At 39.9% G+C, this 24,703-nt stretch overlaps 1 protein-coding gene across 4 annotated transcripts in view; it reads left to right on the top strand.

Moving 5' to 3' along the window:
* Positions 1-24,703, top strand: part of fars2 (phenylalanyl-tRNA synthetase 2, mitochondrial) — a 143,776-nt gene that overhangs the window by 14,123 nt on the left and 104,950 nt on the right. For all 4 annotated transcript variants that reach the window (XM_044339232.1, XM_044339235.1, XM_044339234.1 and 1 more), the window contains 3 exons: positions 20,263-20,597; positions 23,685-23,771; positions 24,466-24,525. In XM_044339232.1, the coding sequence (XP_044195167.1) occupies positions 20,281-20,597; positions 23,685-23,771; positions 24,466-24,525 (464 nt within the window). In that variant the 5' untranslated portion in view covers positions 20,263-20,280. The remainder of the gene's footprint in view (positions 1-20,262; positions 20,598-23,684; positions 23,772-24,465; positions 24,526-24,703) is intronic.

Here is a 24,703-nt window from a genome sequence, read left to right as displayed (position 1 = left end):
AAGTTCATGTTCTTCACTCTGTACTCATCTTGTTTCTTGTTTCTGTCTAGTGCGACAATAGTGCGACAACATTGCTAGAATAGTGTGACAATAGTGCGACAATATTGTGACAACATTGTGACGATAGTGCGACAATAGTGTGACAACATTGCTAGAATAGTGTGACAATAGTGCGACAATAGCGTGACAACATTGTGACGATAGTGCGACAATAGTGTGACAACATTGCTAGAATAGTGTGAAAACATTGTGACAATAGTGCGACCATAGCTTGACAATAGTGCAACAATAGTGCAACAATATTGTGACAATAGTGCAGCAATAGTGCGACGACATTGTGACAAAAGTGCGACAATAGTGCTAGAATAGTGCGACAATGGTGTGACAACATTGTGACAATAGTGCAACAACATTGCTAGAATATTGCGACAACATTGCTAGAATATTGTGACAATAGTGCAGCAATAGTGCGACGACATTGTGACAAAAGTGCGACAACAGTGCTAGAATAGTGCGACAATGGTGTGACAACATTGTGACAATAGTGCGACAACAGTGCTAGAATAGTGCAACAACAGTGCTAGAATAGTGCAACAATGGTGTGACTCAGTGTTAGTCCTGGAGCCAGGGAGAGCAGCAGGTGAGCTTGAAAGATTATTAAATGTTTTAGTGCGACAATAGTGCGACAACATTGTGACAGTAATGCGACAACATTGTGACAATAGTGCGACAACATTGCTAGAATATTGCGACAACATTGTGACAATAGTGTGACAACAGTGCTAGAATAGTGTGACAATAGTGCGACCATAGCGTGACAACATTGTGACGATAGTGCGACAATAGTGTGACAACATTGCTAGAATAGTGTGACAATAGTGCGACAATAGCGTGACAACATTGTGACGATAGTGCGACAATAGTGTGACAACATTGCTAGAATAGTGTGAAAACATTGTGACAATAGTGCGACCATAGCTTGACAATAGTGCAACAATAGTGCAACAATATTGTGACAATAGTGCAGCAATAGTGCGACGACATTGTGACAAAAGTGCGACAACAGTGCTAGAATAGTGCGACAATGGTGTGACAACATTGTGACAATAGTGCGACAACAGTGCTAGAATAGTGCAACAACAGTGCTAGAATAGTGCAACAATGGTGTGACTCAGTGTTAGTCCTGGAGCCAGGTAGAGCAGCAGGTGAGCTTGAAAGATTATTAAATGTTTTAGTGCGACAATAGTGCGACAACATTGTGACAGTAATGCGACAACATTGTGACAATAGTGCGACAACATTGCTAGAATATTGCGACAACATTGTGACAATAGTGTGACAACAGTGCTAGAATAGTGTGACAATAGTCACTCGTTTGCATAAAAAAACATCTTGAACACTGTGAATTTAACCAGGATAACGATGATGAAAGATATTGATTGACGACCTGCTTTTCATGCTGTAAGTGAGACTAAAATTAAATTAAAAGTAATAATAACTGTTTGAAGTCTTATTGAACGAGCTGCTTACATGTTCACATTTTTGTCAAAAGACTAAAACTAAATAAAAATTATGAGCCAAAATTCACACTGGTCAGGAAAAATGTCCATCACAGTCAGAGAGGTTAATTGATAATCAAAATTGTTGTCAATTAATCAACTAATTTTACAAAATAATATTTTTTTTCTTTATTTGTTTGCACATAAAGCAAAAATTATAAATGATTTAACGATTTAATTTGCACACAAAGACATTATTCACATATATAGCAACACACTTTAACTTCCGTATGACTCAGCGATGCATGAAACTAAAGTAAACAAACGCTTGTGCACGAGAAGTTGGAAGTTAAAAACTTATGCAAGCAGTCTCCTAAAAAAATCGAGACAAGATAAAATGAATTCTAGCAAATAAAATAATGAGAGATAAAAAGACGCCTGCAAAATAAGAGAAAAAGTCTTTAAAATCTTTAAAATGTCAAAAAGGCTTCTTTATGTGTAAACAAAATGATTTAATATGTACACAAAGACATTCACATGTATAAAACACACTTTTACCTCCATATAATCAGTTATATGTAAAAAAAAACTAAAGATAAGAACAAGACAGTTACAGCAAATAAAAATAATGGATGTAAAAGCAACTACAAAATAAAGAAAAATGAAGAAAGGGAGAAAAATATTTATAATATAACAATTATTCCAGTTGTCTGGAAGGTAACGCTGTATGTGGGAAGTTATATGGCAGGATTTCATAAGAACCTAATCAATAAAATCCTAATTTATACCAAACTATGATCTGATTTATCTCGTGTTTCTCCTTAAAATCTTCTTTAATCTTCTGCTGCATCCGAATTATTTGTCCGTCTTTTGTCGTATCCATAATTTCACGTCTCATCGAGTATTTTTTTTTCACATGAACAGAGTCGATTTTCAGCAGATGTTTGTAAAAGAGCTGAAATGTGTCAGAATCTGAACAACCGTCACCGCGGAGTCGCTGCCTGCAGTCCCACCCAGAGGACGCCGCCGAGTGTGTGACGGCTAAACGGGAAAAAATGAGACGTCTGCCTCTTTCAAATCCCCCAACACGGAAAATATGAATTGCAAAGCTGCTGAATTAGCCAAAAAAAAAAGCTGTGTGTGTGTTTGTGTGTTTGTGTGTTTGTGTGTTTGTGTGTTTTTGTGTGTGTGTGTGTGTGCTGCAAATTTCCAATTTCCATTTTGCACTCTTTCCAACGTCTCTTGAGCATATGTTTACTGTGTCGCAGCCAGGAGTCACACTCCTACACACTTCCTCTCTCTGTCACACACACACACACACACACACACACACACACACACACACACACACACACACACACACACACTCTGTTGGTCCTCGCAGCAGTGGAGGCTAACAGGTGTACAGGTAATCTCTCTGCGGCCAAAAAGTCTTCAGCTCTGCTTCCCAAACAGGTGGAGCTCAAGTCGCTCACTTTATTTTTATCACATGAACCTAAAACTGTGCAGAGACGATCTGTTCTCATGATTTTTATATATGTTTGTCTTCATGTTTGGATCCAAACCAACAAGGAACTGATCTACTAACAAGTATTATGTGTGTGTGTATCTAAAGCCTGATGTGTCTGATTAAAAACACGTCAAACATGAGATTTGTTGACAATCAGAAAACCAGCAGAATGATCCTTTAATAAGAAAACGATCCATCTCTCTCTCTCCTCTGGGAAGCAGGAAGATAAACAGAATTATCTTTTAATATCTCAATCATCATCTCTTATGCACAAGATTGGTTTAATATCCTGGGAAACGCTGTGAAAGATCCGAGTATCATCATCAGTAGCAGAGCAGCAACTGAACGTCCTGTCATTTAATGCTCCTACATGTCGGGCTGCATAAAACAGGCAAAAGAATTTGATCTTTAATAACGTTAAACCCATCAGTGTCTTCCTCCTCGCCGTTATATTTTTAACTCACTCGCTCTCTCTCTCTCTCTCTCTCTCTCGTGCACCGGCTACCAAATATTGCACGAGCATAAGCGTCTCTTCCTGTGAATGTCCCGTCACCTCTAAATAAAGCTGTAAGAAACATTAAAGCATCTCTGGAAAATGCAAACAGCACAAAAGTAGCTGCAGCCTTCTAGTAGCGGCGGTTTGTTAACGCGCGGCGCTGAGGAGCCACCGCCAGATATCTAGAGAAGAACGTCGACTCAAACATGTTAAACATAAATTAATTAGATGATAAGACGTATCATAACGTGCCTGATAGTCTGTCAGCATTCAGTAGAAATTGGTTCCATATTGTATTTGGTTAATTTACTTCCTGGTGAAGGGCGGCGTGTTTACATCCTTCAGCTTTTGGCAAGCAGGTGACCTGAGGCTGCTCTCTTATTGGTTGCCTCTTATTTTCCACGGGGCGCAGACACGCCCACTTTTATTGACAGGAAATTGGTATTGTACGGATGTGCGACTGTCACTCCTGCTCTGTAGCGACGTTTCAGAAGACGCCAACTTCAAATGGAGCCGCAGGAAATCCAGGAAAAATCTGTTATTTCCTCACAAAAACAGCCTTTCACAAGGTTTTCACTGGAAGAAGAAGAGAAGAAGAGGATGAAGGAGCTTGGACCGGACCGATTTGAACTGACACCCGCTCCTCTTATGACAGACGGAGTTACGTAGCTGGACGTGGTTTCAGGAACGCCGTTTATTACTTCCTGTTTGCTGTTTCAGAGTGTCGGCACCAGAGCAACATCTAAACCTTCTAGACAATAATATGAAGCTAAACTGTTTCAGCAGGTTTAACGTTGCAGAGGATGAAGAATTAGAAGGAACAACAAAGACGTGACAGGAAGTTGAAACTGAATCATAGACGGTGTGATATTTTGTGAGAGCTCTGATGAACCAGGATGTTCTGTTGGTTGGTGGATTTTGTCGCCTCCCTTGATGGATTGTTGAAAGATCACCGCTGTATATATTAACTTCAAAAACTCTGCAGAAGGAGATACTGGACTGTGTGTCGTCTGTCGTGAGAGAATAACGTCATCAGAGCAGCTTCTCCTGGATGGATGTCAGAGCTGCTGCTGCTTCTACGGCGACTGAAAGACTCTCTGAGTTCATCCCTCTGCAGTCGGCTACAGCTGAGGATCAGAGAGGTCAGCTCATCTGCCGGGAGGATGATGGAGCCAGCGTGAACACGCCGCTCTACATCCCCGTCAGCTCAGCCTGATAATGCAACAGGCCTCCTCTCACATATCCAAAAAGTGAGATTATTTGGTGGATTTGTCAGGTGTTCCTGATGAAGCGGTGACCCGTAGACTGTCGACATGCGGCGGCGTCAGATGGAAGTTTCACAGCTGTGTTTGAGCATTAAAGGACCTCGTTCGCTGCTGGAGAGACTCAGGTGACCCCGCAGCCGTCAGAGAAGCAGGAGTCTTCACTCTGCTGCTGGAAGATCAGGATGCTACATGTGCACGTCCTCTATGCAGAGCTCCAGAAGAAGAAGATAGATTCAGATGTTTATGTTATATTACTGTGTGACAACGTCTGAGAACAGGTAGCAGGGAGGTTTCTAGTTCAAATGAACTAAACTCATAACAAATACAACACATCACTTGTTTACTTTGGCTGCCGGTTTGTTTTAATATTGATTTTAAGATCATTTCAAGTGTTTCAGGGACCCAGATCACATCTCTGAGCTCTGATTGTGATAAAGGTGAGAAGAGCAGACGGCAGAACATTTTAATGAAATACTTCAAAAGTCACACAAGAACCAGAAACACCGAACGAAGGAACAAACACAGAACGACAGCAGACGACTCGACAAAGACTAAACTGGTGACTGTAAACGAGACGCAGGTGAAACACACGAGGTAATCAAACACAGGAAGACACAAGGAGAAAATATTTCAAAATAAAACAGGAACTAAAGTAAAACAGACAACAGGTGACACGACACACGGGCAGACTGGGAGCAGATAAACTGGGGGGAGACACTGGGAGCAGATAAACTGGGGGGAGACACTGGGAGCAGATAAACTGGGGGGAGACACTGGGAGCAGATAAACTGGGGGAGACACTGGGAGCAGATAAACTGGGGGGAGACACTGGGAGCAGATAAACTGGGGGGAGACACTGGGAGCAGATAAACTGGGGGAGACACTGGGAGCAGATAAAAGAGTCCCGGCAGGATGTGACTCTGATCATCCTGCTGGTTGAAGGTTTAAGAGATTTTACACACTTTATCCAACATGTTTCTTCTAATTTAATTTGAACTTGTGATACTAAATGTGTACGTGGGTCTGTGTGTGTTTTTAGGTTCTTAAAGGTTTGTTTTTGTTTTGATATTATTTGTAACTTTACAACATATTTCTCTCTGTTTTTATTTGTCAAATAAAATTTGTCAAATTTGTTGTAATTTGTGTTTTATTACAAAAGTAAACAACCTGATTTCACTTCATCTCTCAGTAAAACATAATAAAACATATTTACTGCTGTATTTCCTCTCTTTAAACCTGGTTTTAACCCTTTAAGCTCTTTCACAGGGTGTTAAGGCCCAGTAAAGATTTCCTAGATAGCAGAGGAAGTGTGCCGTTTTCTTTCAAAATAAAACATTATTTATAGAGTCAGTTTCTCTGTAAGCTTTTTAAACTTTTATCATGTTATAATGTTGAAAACTTCTCTTCATAACTAGCATGATAAAAAACACAACAGCCAACATATTTTTCCTGCGTGAAGCTGCTTCGTGCTGATTCTGACAGTTCGGGGAGAAAAACTGAGCTTTGAGCCGCTGCTGTGTGTTCACTGCAGAGGATGATTGATTCAGATCGGCCCCTCGCCGTCCCTCAGGACCACGGATCGATAACGCCGGCCGTCCTCCTCGTATTCATAAAGACGCTGCTGCTGCTGATGCTGCTGCTGCTGCGGGACGAAACTTCTCAGGCTGCTTTTATCTGAGCAGACTGAACAATGAAAATGAGTAAATCAGGTGGAATAAATACGTTTTATCAACAACGTCATCTGGACATCTTCTCTAATCAATCACTTTAAATGTCAATATATCTGAACATCCGTTGTCTGACAACAGAAACAGAAAAATATGTAAATGAGAACAACTTTCTGGTGAATTCAACCGCATTAAAACATTAACTTTATTAACTATAAATAGACTGAACGCGGGTTAATAAAGCGTCTGTAGCTGCAGCAGAGTTGAGCAGACTTTAACTTCCTCTGTGATCGATCATTTTTAATATCAATACGTGTGAACACGCGGCGCAGCTGTTGTCATTAACCTGTGTTTTGTGCGTCTGTCCTCCCGACCAGATGTTGGGCTGTGATGCAGTTTTGTTGTCGTGGTGTTTCTCTGTTGACAGACGTCGCTACGGAAACCAGCTGGAAACACTGTGAGCATGTAAATCAGTTCTTTATTTATAATTAAAGGGGACGTATTCTGCTATTTATATCCTGTCCAAAAAAAAAAAAAAAGCTTTATGCACAGCTGGACCTGCAGGTAAATACACGATGGAGTCAGGCGTGAGCAGTTGGTTCGGCGTCATGATCACATGACCACATGGAGCGTTTAAGTGTTTCCTGTCTGAGTGTCGTCCCTCGTTTAACTCTGGAAAAAAGTTTCTGTCACTGCTGAGAAGTGTGGAGTAAGCAAACACTGTGTGTGTGTGTGTATGTGTGTGTGAGTGTGTGTGTGTGTGTGTGTGTGTGTGTGTGTGTGTGTGTGTGAGTGTGTGTGTGTGTGTGTGTGTCTGTGTGTGTGTCGTCCTGTCATGACTGTAGAGATGAAGAACAAACAGGACGATGAAGCCTCGAGGCTGCAGAGCTGTTCATGAGTGTTTGTGTGTGTTCATGTTTTATGAAGCGTGTGTGTCTGCGGACGTGTGCGTGTGTGTGTGGTTGTATGTGTGTAGTGTGTGTGTGTGTGTGTGTATTTAATGTGTGGGTTTTTGTAAATGTGTATTTCATACAGTACATGTCAGGTTTTAGAAATTTGTCTTTGTCTGGACATTTGCTTGTGTGTGTGTGTGTGTGTTGGTGTGTGTGTGTGTGTGTGTGTGTGTGTGTTGGTGTGTGTGTGTGTCTTGGTGTGTGTGTGTGTGCGTGTGTGCGTGTGTGTGTGTTGGTGTGTGTGTGTGTGTGTGTGTGTGTGTGTTGGTGTATGTGTGTGTGTGTGTGTGTGTGTGTTGGTGTGTGTGTGTGTCTTGGTGTGTGTGTGAGTGTGTGTGTGTGTGTGTGTGTGTTGGTGTGTGTGTGTGTGTGTGTGTGTGTGTGTGTGTGTGTTGGTGTGTGTGTGTGTGTGTGTGTGTGTGTGTGTGTGTGTGTGTGTGTGTGTGTTGGTGTGTGTGTGTGTGTGTGTGTGTGTGTGTGTGTGTGTGTGTGTGTGTGACTGACACTCAGTGAAAGGAAACAAATTGGATGTATGAGTGGAGCTGCCGGGTGGCAGAGAGCTGCAGCCTCTGCACTTTTCTCCTCCAACCATAAAATCTCCCCCCTTCTTCATCATGTCAGACACCGCTGCTCCTCTTCTTTCTCCTCCTCCTCCTCTTTGTCCTTTTCCTCTCTCCTCCTCCTCCTTTTTTCTTTATTCTCATCCCTTTCTTTCTCCTTGCTCTCTCTCCACTCGTCAATTCTCCTCCTCTCCTCTCCTCTCCTCTCCTCTCTGAGCTCGTTTATATCTGTAAAAAAGTCATTTTATTACATTTTTACAGGCTTCCTGTGCAGGTTTGATCTAATGCTGCTTGTCAGAAAGCCTCCTGCTTCCCTCAGCGAGGAAGAGGAACAGGAGAAAGAGGAGGAGGAGGAGGAGGAGGGATAAAAAGGAGAAAGAGGAGGTGGAGGAGGGATGGGAGGAGAGTCCAGGAGGAACAGGAGAGTTGAGAGGAGGAAGAGGGGAAGAGGCTGATGGAGGAAGAATCTTTTACTGAAGTTAAAGAATAAATAAAAAACTTTAACTTTTCTTAAAAGTACAAAATCTTTTAATTCAAAACACTGAAAAAGAACAAATTCAGAAGTTTTAGAAGCAAAATTACAACTTAAAGTATGAAATGAAAAACGTCCCTCATGACTCGTATATTATTGTATTATAGAGAGAAAATACTTCTTAATGACTTTATATACAGTTCGCTGGTTTCATGGCTTTAATCTGTGAAATGTATTAGAGTTTCCAAACAGATGCAACGTTTTAATGTAAAATCTGTTTTTTTAAGCTTATTTTTTTTGGCATTTTGTATTTATTGGAGACTTAATATAGCGAGACGAGAAACAAGGAGAGTTCAGATTTTACCTCTGAAACGTAGAGGAATAAAAGTATAAAGTAACATAAAATAGAAACACTCCAGTAAAGTAGAAGTACCTCAAAATTGTACTTTATTACCGTAAATATACTTCCTGCAGTCACCGCTAAGGAAGAGATGGAGGTAAAAGAAAGGAGGAGGTTTAGAGGAGAAATAAGAAGAAACTTAATATTCTGAGATTGGAGACGTAAAGGAGAGTAGAAGGGAAGGACGGAGGAGGAGGAGGAGGAGGAGGAGCAGTGAGGAAGATTTAGAGGGGAGGACACTGAGTTTATAGCTTTTTAACAGACTGTAGGGAGGCAGGAGGAGGTGCAGGGAGTAAAGATGGATGTGGGGTCGTTCCGGGACACGCTGTTTTAAATAAACGCCACAGTATCAGCCAATCAGCTCGACTACAGCTCTCATAAATCCCGCTGCAGCTCGGCGGCCCGCAGGCTTAACTCATCATGTCACACACACACACACACACACACACACACGCACACACGCACACACGCTGGTGCATCTATACTGCAGCTGCTTTATGACCACACACACCTCATATATATCACACTGAGCTTTATTAACATTAAACTAACGTGAGCAAATTAAATACGTACTTTCAATTAATTAATTAATTTCTGTAAAAAGCAACTTTCAGAAACTTGCTGGAGGTGATTGATCAGCATCACACATCTCACGACCCCTCAGATTTATCTGCTGACCCTTTGGAGGGGCCCGACTCCTAGGTTGGGAACCACTGGACTAAACTAGCTAACTGTACATAAAGTAGTGTAAACTAGCTCCACCTCCAGCAGCTACAACAGTAACATGCTGCTCTAACACTGATGCTTCACTATTAATAATCTAATGATGTCATATATAATAATATATCAGTCAGAGGGACCAAACCACTACTTTTACTGCAATACTTTAACTACATCAAGCTCATAATACTTATGTACTTTTACTGCAATACTTGAACTACATCAAGCTCATAATACTTATGTACTTTTACTGCAATACTTGAACTACATCAAGCTCATAATACTTATGTACTTTTACTGCTGCGGAGTAAATATCACAGTCAGCAGTAAAGTGATGTAAATGTTATTTTTAGTAAGAATTAAACTTGCAGTGTCTGCTGATGAAACCGATCATCACCTGATAAATCTAGTTTTTAACTCTCATGTCGGGGGGCGACGTTCCCGCGCCGTTAATCACGTGACTCTTCTAGACTTTCCAGCTGTTTTCGGGACTGAATGAACGAGTGGTTTTGTGCACGTTGTGTGACGCTCAAAACAATTTATCCACCGTTTTTACAGCAGCAACAGCAGCTAACAACCAGTACATACTGACCATCAGACATACTGGGACAAATCCCAGCGGACCATCAAAACATACCAGTCTTTACTGGCCGTCTGTGTGTGTGTGTGTGTGTGTCACAGTCACAGCTGAGTCTTTCCTCTCACCGCCAGCAGGGGGAGACAAATCTGTCTGTAATGTCTTTGATTTATATTTGAGAAGTAAAAAAATCCATCATCTGCTGTTTTTTATAGCTGCATTTACAGGAAACAAGAATGATCATTTCTACATAGAAAATCAGCTTTTTATTATTAATTTGTGAGGAAACAAAACACTAAATGGTGACTTTACAGATGCAACAAGTGTGAACGAGGCAAGTTTATTTTCAACAAGGCAGTTCAGAGTGCTTTACATGGAGCATAAAAGGCTTTAAAACACAATGTAAAAGCAACACAAGTAAAAAGACATAATAACAATTAAAAAGTGTTAAATTTGGAGATAAAAAAGAAGCTCAAAGAGAATAAAAGTAAGCGTGCAGTGTAAAATATGAACCCTCAACGAGGGATGAAGGGAGAGGACGGTGAATAAAGAAGAAAAAGAAAATTATAAACAGAAATATTCTGATTTTTCATCATTTTAAGGATAAATCTGTAATTTTACACTTGTGAAAAAAAGTAAAGTTGAGCTATTTTTTTACAGCGTGAAATTCATTCACTAAAAATAACACAGCACACAGAGATGAAGGCAGATGTCGGAAGTTGTATAAGAGTCCGTGTTGGCGAGCGAGCGAGCGACGGAGCGAGCGGCGTCGTGAACAGGAAGAGGAGCGGCAGGCGTGAGCCACAGGAAGTGGTCATCGTGCCAGAGAGGGACTCCCTCTGATGGGAGGGGGCGAGTGACACTCCCACAGAGAGAGAGAGAGAGAGAGAGAGAGAGAGAGAGAGAGAGAGACGCCACCTGTTCCTCTGAGGTGTGAACGTCTCATAGCTACGCTCCAGTCGTGATCATCATGGCATGTGTTCACTATGGGAACCACCACAGCTCTGAAAGTAGCTTCCTCTCACTCTGTGTGTGTGTGTGTGTGTGTGTGTGTGTGTGTGTGTGTGTGTGTGTGTGTGTGTGTGTTGAAGCATTAAACCTCACACCGTGATTGGTCAGCTGTGTGGAGGTGAAAATAGGAGTCAGGATTTTCTCTCTCACGTTCGCAAAACACGACTACAGAATTTCTGTCACGTTTCACATTCGTGACCAACAGAGTGAAACACTGTGAACACTTTGTAGGTCTGGAAAAATGCAGCGTCATCTCCGTGTTTAAAGTGCCGCTCCACCCAATAATATGTCAGCTTCAGCTTCTCTGTGCAGAATGACGTGTGTGTGTCATTTGTGACATTTGTGATTTGTGACATCACAACTAGTTTGGAGCCAATCGTGGTTCAGTATTCAACTGACACGAGTCACACAATGTCGAAGCTTGACTAGTGAACAAACACTGAGAAAAGATACAAATATATTGTTATGTTTATAGATTCTGGAACTTTTAAAGTGGTAATTATACTGTTTGTTGCACATAAACCACGTCTGCATCTTTAATCTGCAAAGATTCAGACGTGTCTTTAAAGGATGAGTCTGGCAATTCTTCTTCTTGTCATCAAATCTTCATGTTTGGATCCAAACCAACAATGAACTGATCTACTAACAAGTATTGTGTGTTTGTATCAAAGCTGATATATCTGATTAAATCACTGCACTGGGTCACATGTTCCTTCATCATGAAGAGTTTGATCATGTTAGTTTGTTTAGAAACGGCTCCAAAGACTAATAACAGCATCATGTTTTCAGTCTCCAGAGAGTAGTTCTGTGTAAGGCAGACACTACTGAGCATGTGCAGGAAACGCTGTTCTGTTTACAGCTTCACCAGCTTGTCGTGCTTCATGTCACAACCTCTGGACTTTGTACAACTTTGTAAATTTCTCAAAGAGCTTCAGTATAAAGTCAAGAGTTTGTGATATGAAGCCAAATGTCAACAACAAGTATTGTGTGTGTATCAAAGCTGATATATCTGATTAAAAACACGTCAGTGAGTCACACCGCTGCACTGTTGCTTCATCACCATGACGACAGCGGTTACCATAGCTTGTTTAGAAACGGCTCCGAAGAGTAAAAATAACGACAAGATGGCGCCGTTTACAGCGCTTCACTAGTTATTCTCTCTATCCTCTTCATGAAGTTATACCATCATCTAAAGATATAGTTAAAAACCAAATAAATTTATCATGAAAATGTGTCTTAAAACTGAATAAAAGTCCATTTATAACAGTTTGTGTGGAACAACCACAACGCCGATGTATTATCTTGTATGTGTGTAAGTTACTCTTTGGTAGACGCCATCGTAGCGGACAAACACAGCGCCGCCGTATGCATCTGGTGCGTGTTTACTCTTTGGTAGAGGAGGTATGACGCCATCGACAGGCGACCAAATGAAACGGTCCGTTACTTTGATTAAATTACAGATTTCTCTGAGTTTGAATGTAAGTACACAACTCAACAACATATATAACATAAGTCTAGTTGTTTTTAGACATTTCAATGTGGAATAATTACATATTATATCTTTAACGGTGATGTGTGACGGTTTAGGGAAGCAGCTCCTGCAGGTCGTTCCTAATAGACGTGTTGAAAGATTTCAACCATAATTCAGCCTTAAATACTTTCTCTCTCTCTCTGTGTTCACTCTGCTCCCTTTTATCTACAACTCCATCTCTGCAGCCGTCTTCACACACACACACACTCTTTATATATACAGTATCTCTCTCTACAGGCCTCTCTCTCTCTCTCTCTCTCCCTCCGCAGTGTGTAATTTATCACCTCTCTCTATCATCGTGTCAGTTTTTAGAGGCTGAATGAATCCCTCTGCACTGAAGCTGCTGCTGCTGGAAACTGTGTGTGTGTGTGTGTGTGTTAACATGTGCAGTGTGTCACTTGTGCGGTGCCGAAGCTCACGCCTGAATGACATCTATTTCATCACCTGCGTAATGCGACACTGTAACCTTGGCGACCGCTGTGTTTGTCTGAGGCGTCGTGTTTCCTGCAGCCTGTCACGGTGACAGCGCCGAGGCTGGAGAGGCTTTTGGTTCAACTTTCAGACACATTTCAAAGCTTATTTCTTCATTTTTCTTGACGTGCGGTGGGTGTTTGTTGGACGGCGGGCCGCAGCTCGTCCTTGGCGGCGTCTCTGTTGCCACCTTTAGTCAGCTGGCGGCGTCAGAAGTCACATCACAGCTTCGCTGTTGGCGGCCGCCACGCTGGTTAGTCAGAACAACTTCTTGGCAACCGAACAAGGGATTTTCTCAGCAACTTTCACACATGATGAATCATGTTTCGCTTCCTCCGGAGCTGCTTACATCACTGCACATTTTATCTGTTTCTGTTAATTTGCCATATTTTTTTTGTATCAGATCTGAACTAAAATGTCACGGGACCAATGTGGCTGATGGAGACGATTTGAGACGAAGTAACAAAGAATTTAAGACGGAAAAAGATCCGATCAGGCCGATACCGACATCGATATCTGAGATTTCAGACTGATATTAATACTTTTCATGAATAGTAACATTTGGCAGCAACCCTTCAAATAAAATTAAGAAAAGTCTAAAAAAACGTCTCAACTGAAGGTCCACTGACTTGTTGACATGTGACGTCATCAGCAGTTATGATTCAGATTTAAACACAAGTTCGTTCTCGACCTTGGAAACAATCGTTTGACACGACAATCCCGACTGAAGCTCTGCTTTCTGGCCTTTACCGGAGCTTTCAACCATATTACACACCAGTATCATCCGCTAGAGACGCTTTTTTTCATTTACTCTTGTAAATCTGGTTCCTCTTCAACGTCACAAACTCTTTGTAAATATCTGGTTTCATAGATGATGAAGGTCACCTGACAGTTTATACGGTGACCTGTTCTTTTGTTTTGTTTTTTAAATAATATTTTTATTATGATTTTTTCATAAACATACAAAAACAAACACTACAAACAAAAGTGACACATCTTACTGAAATCTTTGACATGAGATCTACATATTATAATAATAATTACACACAGTTGAACAGACATACAGTAAACATATAAACATATACACACTCGATCCATTACAGTAGACAGTGATACAACAACTAACAGTCATGAGAGAATTAAAGTATTTAAAATTTCCAACAACTTTAATAAGACAAAATAATAATAATAATAATAATAATGATAATAATGATAATAATAATAATAATAATAATAATAATAATAATAATAATAAATACCTGACAAATAGAAATCTGACCTTATGACCCGCAGATATCATTTTGCCAATTAACCGTGTTGCAATCGATCGTTCCCTTTAATATTTGTGAGTCTTTCACTCGTAGACGGCGACCTGTTCTGCTCCGTTTGTGGGCGAATTTCATTCACAAAAATGTTTCCAAAGAGTGAAAAGAAGAATTTGAGGCTGCAGACAGAAACCAGCAGACACATTTATCAGTGTCAGTAGTCGTAATATCTGAAATTATTATTATAAAAACTCCAAACTAATTCAGATTCAGACATTATGAATAAAAGAATGAATAAAAAGTCTGTTCAGACTCGTATGACTCTCAGACGCTCTGAACTATTATATTCAACATATATATTAAATTGTAAAACTGTCAGAACGTTCTTAAATTAAATCTGTTCAAAGTCCGACTGAATAATGTAGTGAAACAAAACTCTGATTTTATCTTTTTAAAATCTTGATATAATTCAATTTTTCTGGTTTAAAATTTAAATTCTTTTCACATTAATGAATAAAAATAAATATAAAAACTCCAATTTTCCTTTTTAACAATGACACTACTATGCTTTGGAGTTTAAATAATACAGTAATGATGTGTTGCAATAACTGGATTATTAAATATGAATAGATTATTTTTTTTAATAATGGCATCTCTGGTCTTCCGTATCGTATTTGATCACAATGAGAACTTGTGTTTCTGTGTTGCATCTTGAGGTAAAAGTTTAGATCCTGTGGAGGAATAAATCTGGTTTCAGCTGCGTCATGAGATAAAAAATAAAAATAAAAAGACAAATTAGGAGAGACGTGTGAAGAGTTTCACCAGCGAGCAGTGGTGGCGGCGGCGGCGGCGGCGGCGGCGGCGGCGGCTCCCCCACAAGACTCATTAAAGTTTGATCTGATTTAATATTTTCATTTGCTCGAGTTCACAAATCTGTGTTTAAAAAAATCCACGTGATGGTTCCCTCTTAGAAAGTCTCTCTGGTTTCCTTCAGCTGTTGTTTCCTTTCAGCTCGTTCAGATCTGATGATTCAAGAGATCGCCGACCTTTGACCTGCTCGCTGCTGCTATAAGTCACTCTGGGATCACTGTTGTAGAAAGACTTAGATGTTCTGCAGCTTGTTGTGTTTTTTTTGTTAAATAACTACAAATTCATCTCAAAAAACAAAAAATATTTTCAGGTCTGCTGCGTAAATTCTGATGATTTTTGTCATTTTGTGTCATTTTTTAAGGAAAAAATGCTAAAATCTGTTTTCAGCTTCTTAAATGTGAATATTTTCTGGTTTCTTTGGTCTCTATGACAGAAAACTGAAGATCTTTGGACATTTCAGGTTGAATATTTGGTTTTGGGAAACAGTGATCGATACTTTTCATGATTTTATGACATTTTATGGAACAAACAACTAATTGATCAATAAAGAAAATAATCAACAGATGAATCGATGATGAAAATCATCACGATGAATAATGTAGTGTTTCTAATAATTATAGTATTGATGAAAAAGCATCAGTAATGTTATTTTAAGAACAAGAAATATCTGTAGATACTAATAAGCAACAACAACCTGCTCAGAACCAACCAACATCTTCTCATCCCCACAACAGCCCTGATGTAACAGCACTGCTGAATGGATAAACTGGATAACTGAATACATTAAAACTTCATGTTTACTGCTGCTGTTACAGGTGTTTTTGACAATAAAATGTTTTTTTTTAACTACATAAGGTCCTGCTCAGCACATATTGTGCTTTTTGTCATTTACGGTTGTGATGTTGGATGTTAAACATGGTCAAATTTCCAAAACATGCCCATAAACGGCCGTCCATTCAGTAGCCTTGGTTGCTAAGGTGGTTGCTAGGGTGGTTGCTAAGGTGTTTCCATGTGTTGTTCACATTGTCCAACATGTACGGATGGATTTGAGAAGTTGACATTTGGAGTAAAGAAGGAGAAAAAGAAGTGAAATCCTGCTACTATAGTTTGTTTACGTAGCCTCCGGAGCCGGAGGAAGCTTCCTGAAAGCTGACCAATCAGAACAGAGTGGGCTCATCAGGAGGCGGGGCCTTAAAGAGACAGGAGCTAAAACGGCCTGTTTCAGACAGAGGCTGAACTGAGGGGCTGCATAAAGGACCAGTAGAAGATCAATAAGGAGTTTTGAACTGGAAATCATGCAAAGATATTCCAGTAGAGCCCCAGAATATAAATATAGAGCTGGAAATGTGCAGAATATGTGTCCTTTAAAGTTTTTTTTAAACCTCTAAATATCGAAATGTATCTGTCAGGTTCTGATTGTTATATATTTGTTCCGTAATGGTCACAAAGACAAACTGGTAGAAACATAAAAATTGATTTTTTTAAATCAGAATCGACTTATTTAATGGTTCTTTAAATCTTAATGTTGGACTTCTCACCCTTTTTTTCATTCTCTCATCATATTTATCACCTTTTCTCAGTCTGTGCTGAGCTGCAGCTCTCTGCAGTTCCTTACATATAAAATGTGTGTATTTACCGCACACGTGTGTCCGTGTGCGTAGGCGTCCATATGTGTATGCGTGGTGGTGGTGTTTTGGTGCCATGGGAACAGACATATGGCGATGATCATGTGCCAGGAAGAAGGTCAGCGCCAAAGAGAGGAGACACGGAGCCGAGACTGAAGCTCAGATTTAAGCCACTTTTTCGTATGTGGCTTTACATCCACAACAGGTGGAGTTATATATATCGTCTGGAAATGTCACATGACCTTTTTTTTATCATCATGGGAGATGAAGGGGTGCTGCTTGTTCACCTTTTCCAGACCATCAGACACTTCATCACCTGTGAGTCTCAGGTGCACAGAGCGTCTGTCGCTGAAGGATGACGGCTGCACGGAGACGGAGGCGAAAGTTCTGTTTGGAGAGATTTTATGACTTTAGTTATAAATCAACAAAGAAAAATTAGTTTAGGTCATTTATGAAGCAAATACATGAAAAAAAAAGTAGTTCTAGCTTCTGAAATTTGAGATTTTGCTGTATTTTATTAATTTTTTATGAAGTAAACTGAATATATTGATGAAAACGAGGCTCTGAAAACATCAACTTAGACTCTGAAAACCAGTTTTGGAATATTTGTAACTATTTTCTTATCCAATGATGAGGAAAAATAATCATGTGAACTACATCCAGCAAGAATATAATGTGAGATACTTTCATAAAAGACATATTTTAGGCTACAATAATAACCACAGGGGTTAAAGGTTAAGGGACGATTATAGTTACGCCTTTTAAAAAACTGTCCCAACTTGCAGTTGGAAACAGCGTCTGTTGGGTTAAAGCCTCCATCCACATATATATATAAATACGTCATCTGAACTGCACCACTGCTCCACCTCACGGTTACTACGGCTGCTGACACTCAAACTAACTACAGGTTGTTTTTGGGCGACTGACATTATGACCTGTTGTGTTGTTTTTCTTGGTCTTGATGGTCTTGAAACTCTAATTATTTCCCTCCAGTCTCTTTTTCCTCTCGTCTCTCTACATTTATGAAACAGTTTTTTAAACTTCTGGGATACGAGTGACTTTTTCTCTCAAGTTAAAGCATTTTCAACATGTGCAGACTCCTGGTGAATATGCATTTATGTGCGGCTTTCCATTGATTTGCATGCAATTACCCCGCCTCTAAAATGTCCCTCACGTTCTTTATGAGCACACAATAAATCAAATATTTAAAAAAAATACTTAAATATACTTAAAAAGACTTTTTCTCTCAAGTTAAAGCATTTTCAACTTGTGCAGCTCTACACATCATCACATCTCTCCTGGTGAATATGCATTTACCCCGCCTCTAAAATGCCCCTCACGTTCTTTATGAACACACAATTAGTCAAATATTTTAAAAAAAAGACTTGAAAATATAGCCTGGACGCTAAAAGTGTCACTTGAATTGTAAGCAAATTCCAAAAACAATAGCGGGCCCAAAACACTTCCCTGTGGGACTCCGTGAGTTATAAGTTGAGTTATAGATAAAAACCTCTTTGAGTTGATGTGCTTAAAATAAGTCACATTCTTTAAATATCATGCAGCTGCTGTGTGAAATAGTGTCTCATAAAAGTGTATTAGTTTTGAAGGTGTTAGCGGATCCTGCGGCGACCTGCCTTTACAGAGAGGATCCTTCTCCGTCTTCATCTGCTATGATTCTCTTTCTATTTTATATGTTGTTTTATGTCCTTGTAAAGCAATTTGTGACTAATGTCACAAAAAGTGCTGTATGAATAAATTCTTACTGTTGGTCTCTATATGACCTTTCCTTTGGCTAAATTATGATCCGTGTACACAAAGTCCATAATTTGGCTGCTATGACCTTAATTGAACATTTTCCTGCTTCTCAGAGGAGGAATTAGATGATTAATCAGCTTTTATTCTATTAAACATCTCTAGTTGGTTGTTTGCTCTGGGTTGTAATGAATATTGTAGATGGTCGGAGTCATCAAGGCCGATGGAGGAATTTATGACCTTCAGATGTCCCTTTACCTAACTTTTGTATTGTGTGTGTTTATGTGTGTTTATGTGTGTTTATGTGTGTGACACCTCATCAGTGTCATCCAGTCCTCTATAATATGACACAGACAGCAGAGTAAAGGTAAAAAGCTTCATGGATTTGGGAACAATAATCCATTTTGCTGCAATGCCACTGCAATGCAACACCCTTTGTCTTGTTCAGGGATGCTCCCCGAGTGTGTGTGTGTGTGTGTGTGTGTGTGTGTGTGTGTGTGTGTGTGTGGATGGACAAATATTTGAGGGGGGGAAATAAAAGGGTGATCGTCTCGTCTCCTGTCAGACAATAAACGACGGAAAGAAGGAAAAGAGAGAAATGAAAAACCAGCTGACTGTGTTCATGTTTTGGCTGTTTGTCCATAAGTTTAATTATAATGTGATATAATGTGTGTGTGTGTGTGTGTGTGTGTGTGTGTGTGTGTGTGTGTGTGTCGAGGAACTAATTGCATGCCATGATCGGTCAGCTCTGTGGAGGTGAAGAAAATTCTCAACACAACTACAGTTTTTCTGCTCTTTCAGCTGATTCACGTCCTGCTCATTTCCCTCTCCACCACCGACCCAATGAAATTATAAATTACACTACCTGCACCGGCAGCAGCGAACACACAGACACAGTTAGCTGGAGACTAGCTAGATGAAGAAAGTGGAACATCTAGCAGCTAAAGAGCCAGATATTCCTCAGCCCAGAGCTAAAAGGACTCACATTCAAACAGCACTCTGATAGGATGATCTTATCTGCTGTTAGCTAACATGTTAGCTAACAGCATGTTAGCTGTTAGCTAACATGTTAGCTAACATGTTAGCTACTTTACAAGCTGATCAGATGTTTTATTCTTCTCCTTTTTCTGTTTTTGTACATATTTCTAACATATAGATGCTAATGGTTTTGTGTTCAGTCTACTAAGGCTGCAGCTAATGATTGTTTTTATTGTTGATCATTTTCTGGATTAATTGATTAGTCCTTTAGATGTCTATAAAGTGTCTGAAAATGGTGAAAAATGTTGATCACTGTTTCCCAAAGCTCAAGCTGACATCCTCATATGTCTTGTTTTGTCCCGACCAACAGATATATTCAGTTTATTATCATAGAGGACTAAATAAATCAGAAAATATTCACATTTCAGTCACTGGAATCAGAGAATTTTGACTTTTTTTCTTAAAAAAAATGACAAAAAAACTGTTTAATCGATTATAAAATAGCTGGAGACTAATTTAATAGTTGGCATCTAATCTATTAATTGTTATACTACTATAATATATGTATAATACTAATTGTTGTACTGTGTTTTATTCTTTTCTATTCTAATCTACTTGAATTCCTTTCTTGTGTCTGCAGCTCCATGGACCAATCATCATGATCCTCCGCCAGCTGCTCCTCCCGCCCCTGCAGTCGCTGACCCCGCCTTTGCTCCACCCTCTCTGTGCGACAGCGCTCTGGGCCAACGGCGGCGCGGCGGCGTCACGCAGACACCTCAGCAGCGCGGACGGCCCCGCCCCTCAGCAGCCCGTGATCGGTCAGGAGTCGGTGGAGGTGTTGGGCCACTCGTACCCCCGCGATGACTTCACCAACGTCACGTCAGGTATCCTGGCCAAGGTCGGCCGCAACCTCCACAACCAATCCCATCATCCTCTCTGGCTGATCAAGGAGAGGATCAAAGCTCACTTCTACAGGTACGACAGGTATCACCTGTCACCTTCACTTTACTAAATACTCTTTATACTTCACTTTATTCTATTATCTGGTTACTTTAAACAAACTTGCGTGGACGAGGGTGATAACTGTTAACCAATGACAGACACTGACGGCTTTATAGTGAGTTTCAGCTCATTGTTTATCTGTCCGGCTGCAACTTTACTGTTCTGGTTCACTCTCAACGTCTCATAGCGACGTTTTCACTACCTGCTCAGCACCAAACAGACACAGTTAGCTGTAGACTAGCTGGTGAACATAGTGGAGCATTTAGCAGCTAAAGAGCCAGATATTTCCCTCAGGAGTTGGTAGAGAGTAAAAACAGAAGCTAAAAGAGAGTGAATATTGGACTTATATTCACCAGGTGGACAGAAACACGACTCCACATGAATGATAATGTTGCTCCGTAACTGCTGGATGTGGAAATAAAGCAACTGTTTGCTAACATGTTAGCCACAACTACTCTATAAGCTGATAATATGACAGAAGTCATGTTTAGAGACTATTCTGCTGAAAACAAGTGGACAAAAAAAAACATCATTTCAAGCAGCTTTAACCAGATTGAAACTACAAAGGATCAAGAATAGAACCCTGAGGAACCCCACAAGTAATTATTGACATTATCAATGTGATGATCATGTTGTAACTGCTGGATGTGGATCAAGTTCAACACTTTCTTTAACTATAAAGCTGATGATATGTTAGTGTTGAGTTCACTACTTGTATATACAAACAGAAAACAAAGCCTTTATTGATACACAGATCTTTCTTCTAGCGCCACCTGCAGGACAGAGTTTACATTTTTTTAGCTCCACTAAGGCTCTAAGAGCAGCTAAATCATGTTTTTGTTGTTTATCACGTCACATTTGGACCCAGCCGGAGTCACATGTTGCCGTTTCAAGAAGTATTTTCAGTTTTTAATTGTTTAATAAATACTGACAACACACTTATTTTTAGCTGTCTCCTCTGCAGCGAGGTGTCACTGAAACTATAACCGTATATAACACGTGTTGTGATCCTCCGCAGCGGTCTGTCCGCCGCCGTGTTCGCAGCCGCCGCCGCTGTTATGTTTCCTCATGTCGTGTATATTTCTGTGTTCTTTCTTCATTTTGGGAGCACAAACTGCTGACTGACTCTCACTGCAGGCTCGATGTGTCTTCAGGGAACAGACGACGAGTGTAAAACTTTTGCTGCGACGCACACAGTGGTGAAATATATTCCACGCTCGCCATAAAAACACACACACACACACACACACACACACACACACACTCAGCAGTCAGCAGCGCATTAATGTTGCATTAATAAGTCATTAAGAAGTCACTGAGTGTGTTGTCTGACAGTGGTTTATGACTCTGCCATTTCACAGGTCGTGAACTTTACTCTTTTAGAAAAGCCTGTATGCTCTGATAGCAGCAGGACAGCAGACTCCTCCGGGGCTGCTGGGTAATTTTCAAACAAGATGAAAACCTGATCAGCTGCTACTTTTCATTACCGCTGCTTCCACCCAGAATGCATTTCTTCTTTTTCTCTCTTTCGCTCATCTTCTGCAGGGACTGTTTTTAATCAATGAATGAGCAGATCTCCCGATTCAATTTAACTTTGCTTCACAACATCCAGAATCGATTCATTTAGAGAAATATTATTTCTGCATAAAGCTTCTCAATTTATCCTCAGAACTTATATTTCTCCTATGATCAACAAGTGAGACGCAGTTTAGTTTCCTGGAACTGTAAACACATTCAAACATTTATTGAAATGAAAACATGTGAGAAGTTTAGAGCTTGATGTAGTTAAAGTATTGCAGTAAAAGTACAAAAGTATTATGAGCTTGATGTAGTTAAAGTATTGCAGTAAAAGTACATAAGTATTATGAGCTTGATGTAGTTAAAGTATTGCAGTAAAAGTACATAAGTATTTTGAGCTTGATGTAGTTACAGTATTGCAGTAAAAGTACATAAGTATTATGAGCTTGATGTAGTTAAAGTATTGCAGTAAAAGTACATAAGTATTATGAGCTTGATGTAGTTAAAGTATTGCAGTAAAAGTACATAAGTATTATGAGCTTGATGTAGTTAAAGTATTGCAGTAAAAGTAGTGGTTTGGTCCCTCTGACTGATATATTATTATATATGACATCATTAGATTATTAATAGTGAAGCATCAGTGTTAGAGCAGCATGTTACTGTTGTAGCTGCTGGAGGTGGAGCTAGTTTACACTACTTTATATACAGTTAGCTAGTTTAGTCCAGTGGTTCCCAACCTAGGGGTCGGGGCCCCTCCAAAGGGTCATCAGATAAATCTGAGGGGTGGTGAGATGATTAATGGGAGAGGAAAGAAGAAAAAACAAAGTTCTGATACACAAATCTGTTTTCAGTTTTTGGACTTTTTCTCTAATCTTTGATTTTTGCTGAAATATTGGATCATTTGAACATTTATTGAAATGAAAGCATGTGAGAAGTTTAGAGGGAAAAATCACTATTTGGTGGAGCTGTTAACAACTCATAGACATGTGAAATGTGACCCCGACTACACACTGCTTTTTGTAAGACGTCCAAAGACAAAAAGGTTGGAAACCACTGGTTTCATCTTTAACAATGTGTTGTATTTTAAAAGCTTGTTATATTATCCATTGTGTCAAATCTTCATCTGAAAAGTAACTAAAGCTGTCAAATAAATGTAGTGGAGTAGAAAGTACAATATTTCCCTCTGAAATGTAGTGGAGTGGAAGAATAAAGTAGCATTTACAGGACTGTCATGACTCAAGACGGCTAACGTAGCAGCTAGCATCTACGCTAACTGAACCAGTTACAACCAGTAAACACTGCACAGATATAACATTTAGTGCACATGTACACAGGTTTACAAAGATCAATATCTGGATTTCAATAATCAATATTGGATCATTCAAATAGAAAGCTGCGTCAGTAGTTTTAGTATTTGTGGTATTGTGTAGTAGTATTACTGTCTGCAGTAATCTAAGTAATAACAGCAGTTTTATGACTCGTCTCTTCTTCTTGTTTTTTCTCTGAGTTCTTCCTTCAGCTTGTGTCTGTTTGTTTCCGCAGTGCTTACATCGGTCGCTGGGGCAACCCGCTGTTCTCTGTCCATGACAACCTGAGCCCCGTCGTTACCGTGGAGCAGAACTTCGACAGGTCAGCGGCTTCAAAAAAAACACATCAATCAATCGACTGATTTGATTGATTGAACGGCAGGTCGAACGACTGAGCACAAAGCTTTTTTTTTTTACAAAAGAGAATATTCAAGATTCAATCATTTATTAGCAGTGAAACATTGATCGGTGTTTGTCTCGGTGTCATCAATACAAACACACATCAGCATAAACACATCATGTATCAAATACTCCAGCAAGGTAAATACAGCATCAGGATAAACATCCAAGAAACCAGCTGAGAGACACAGTTAAACTGAAGTGATGATGAGGAGTTGAGGGCCTTCGCTGCCTCCGGATATCAGCTCTTAATATCACATCATATTTTTCCTGAAGGGAGGGAAACGATCCTCAGCACGCAGAACGTTTGGCAAATCTTGACCAATCTTTCACTACTTTATTAAACTACTTCCTGTCATCAGCTGAGCGGTTACATCACTGCCTTTGATGCCTCAAACGTCCTGAGTTGTTGCAGGAAGAACATCCATTGATGTTCCATTTAAGAGAAGAAGAAATGAAATAAACATGTTATAAAAGTATCTTTACATTTAATTTAATAGTTAAGTGTGAACATTTTGTTATAATTGTGCCTGATGTTAAACACTGATTATCTTTAATTGGAAAAACTGACAAATTATGGCATTAAATGTGATTGGTTGGTATGATTTGATTGACAGCTTGCTGATCCCGCCCGACCACCCGAGCAGGAAACGAGGAGACAATTATTACCTGAACAGGTGAGGAGTTTTTTTTTGCCTCTGCTGGAGGATGAACTGGGTTTACTGGGCTGGGCCTGGTTTCCTGGAAGCATCTTTATATATATAATCGATCTTCCTCCTTAAACTGAAGAGGTTTTTCCCAAAAGCGTCGTAACTGAAAACAATTAGAAACGATCGCAGAGTAACGAGTGACTCC

The sequence above is a fragment of the Thunnus albacares genome, chromosome 21, assembly GCF_914725855.1.
Source record: "Thunnus albacares chromosome 21, fThuAlb1.1, whole genome shotgun sequence".
NCBI classification, from domain to species: domain Eukaryota; kingdom Metazoa; phylum Chordata; class Actinopteri; order Scombriformes; family Scombridae; genus Thunnus; species Thunnus albacares.
This window is presented reverse-complemented; position numbering and strand designations above follow the sequence as displayed.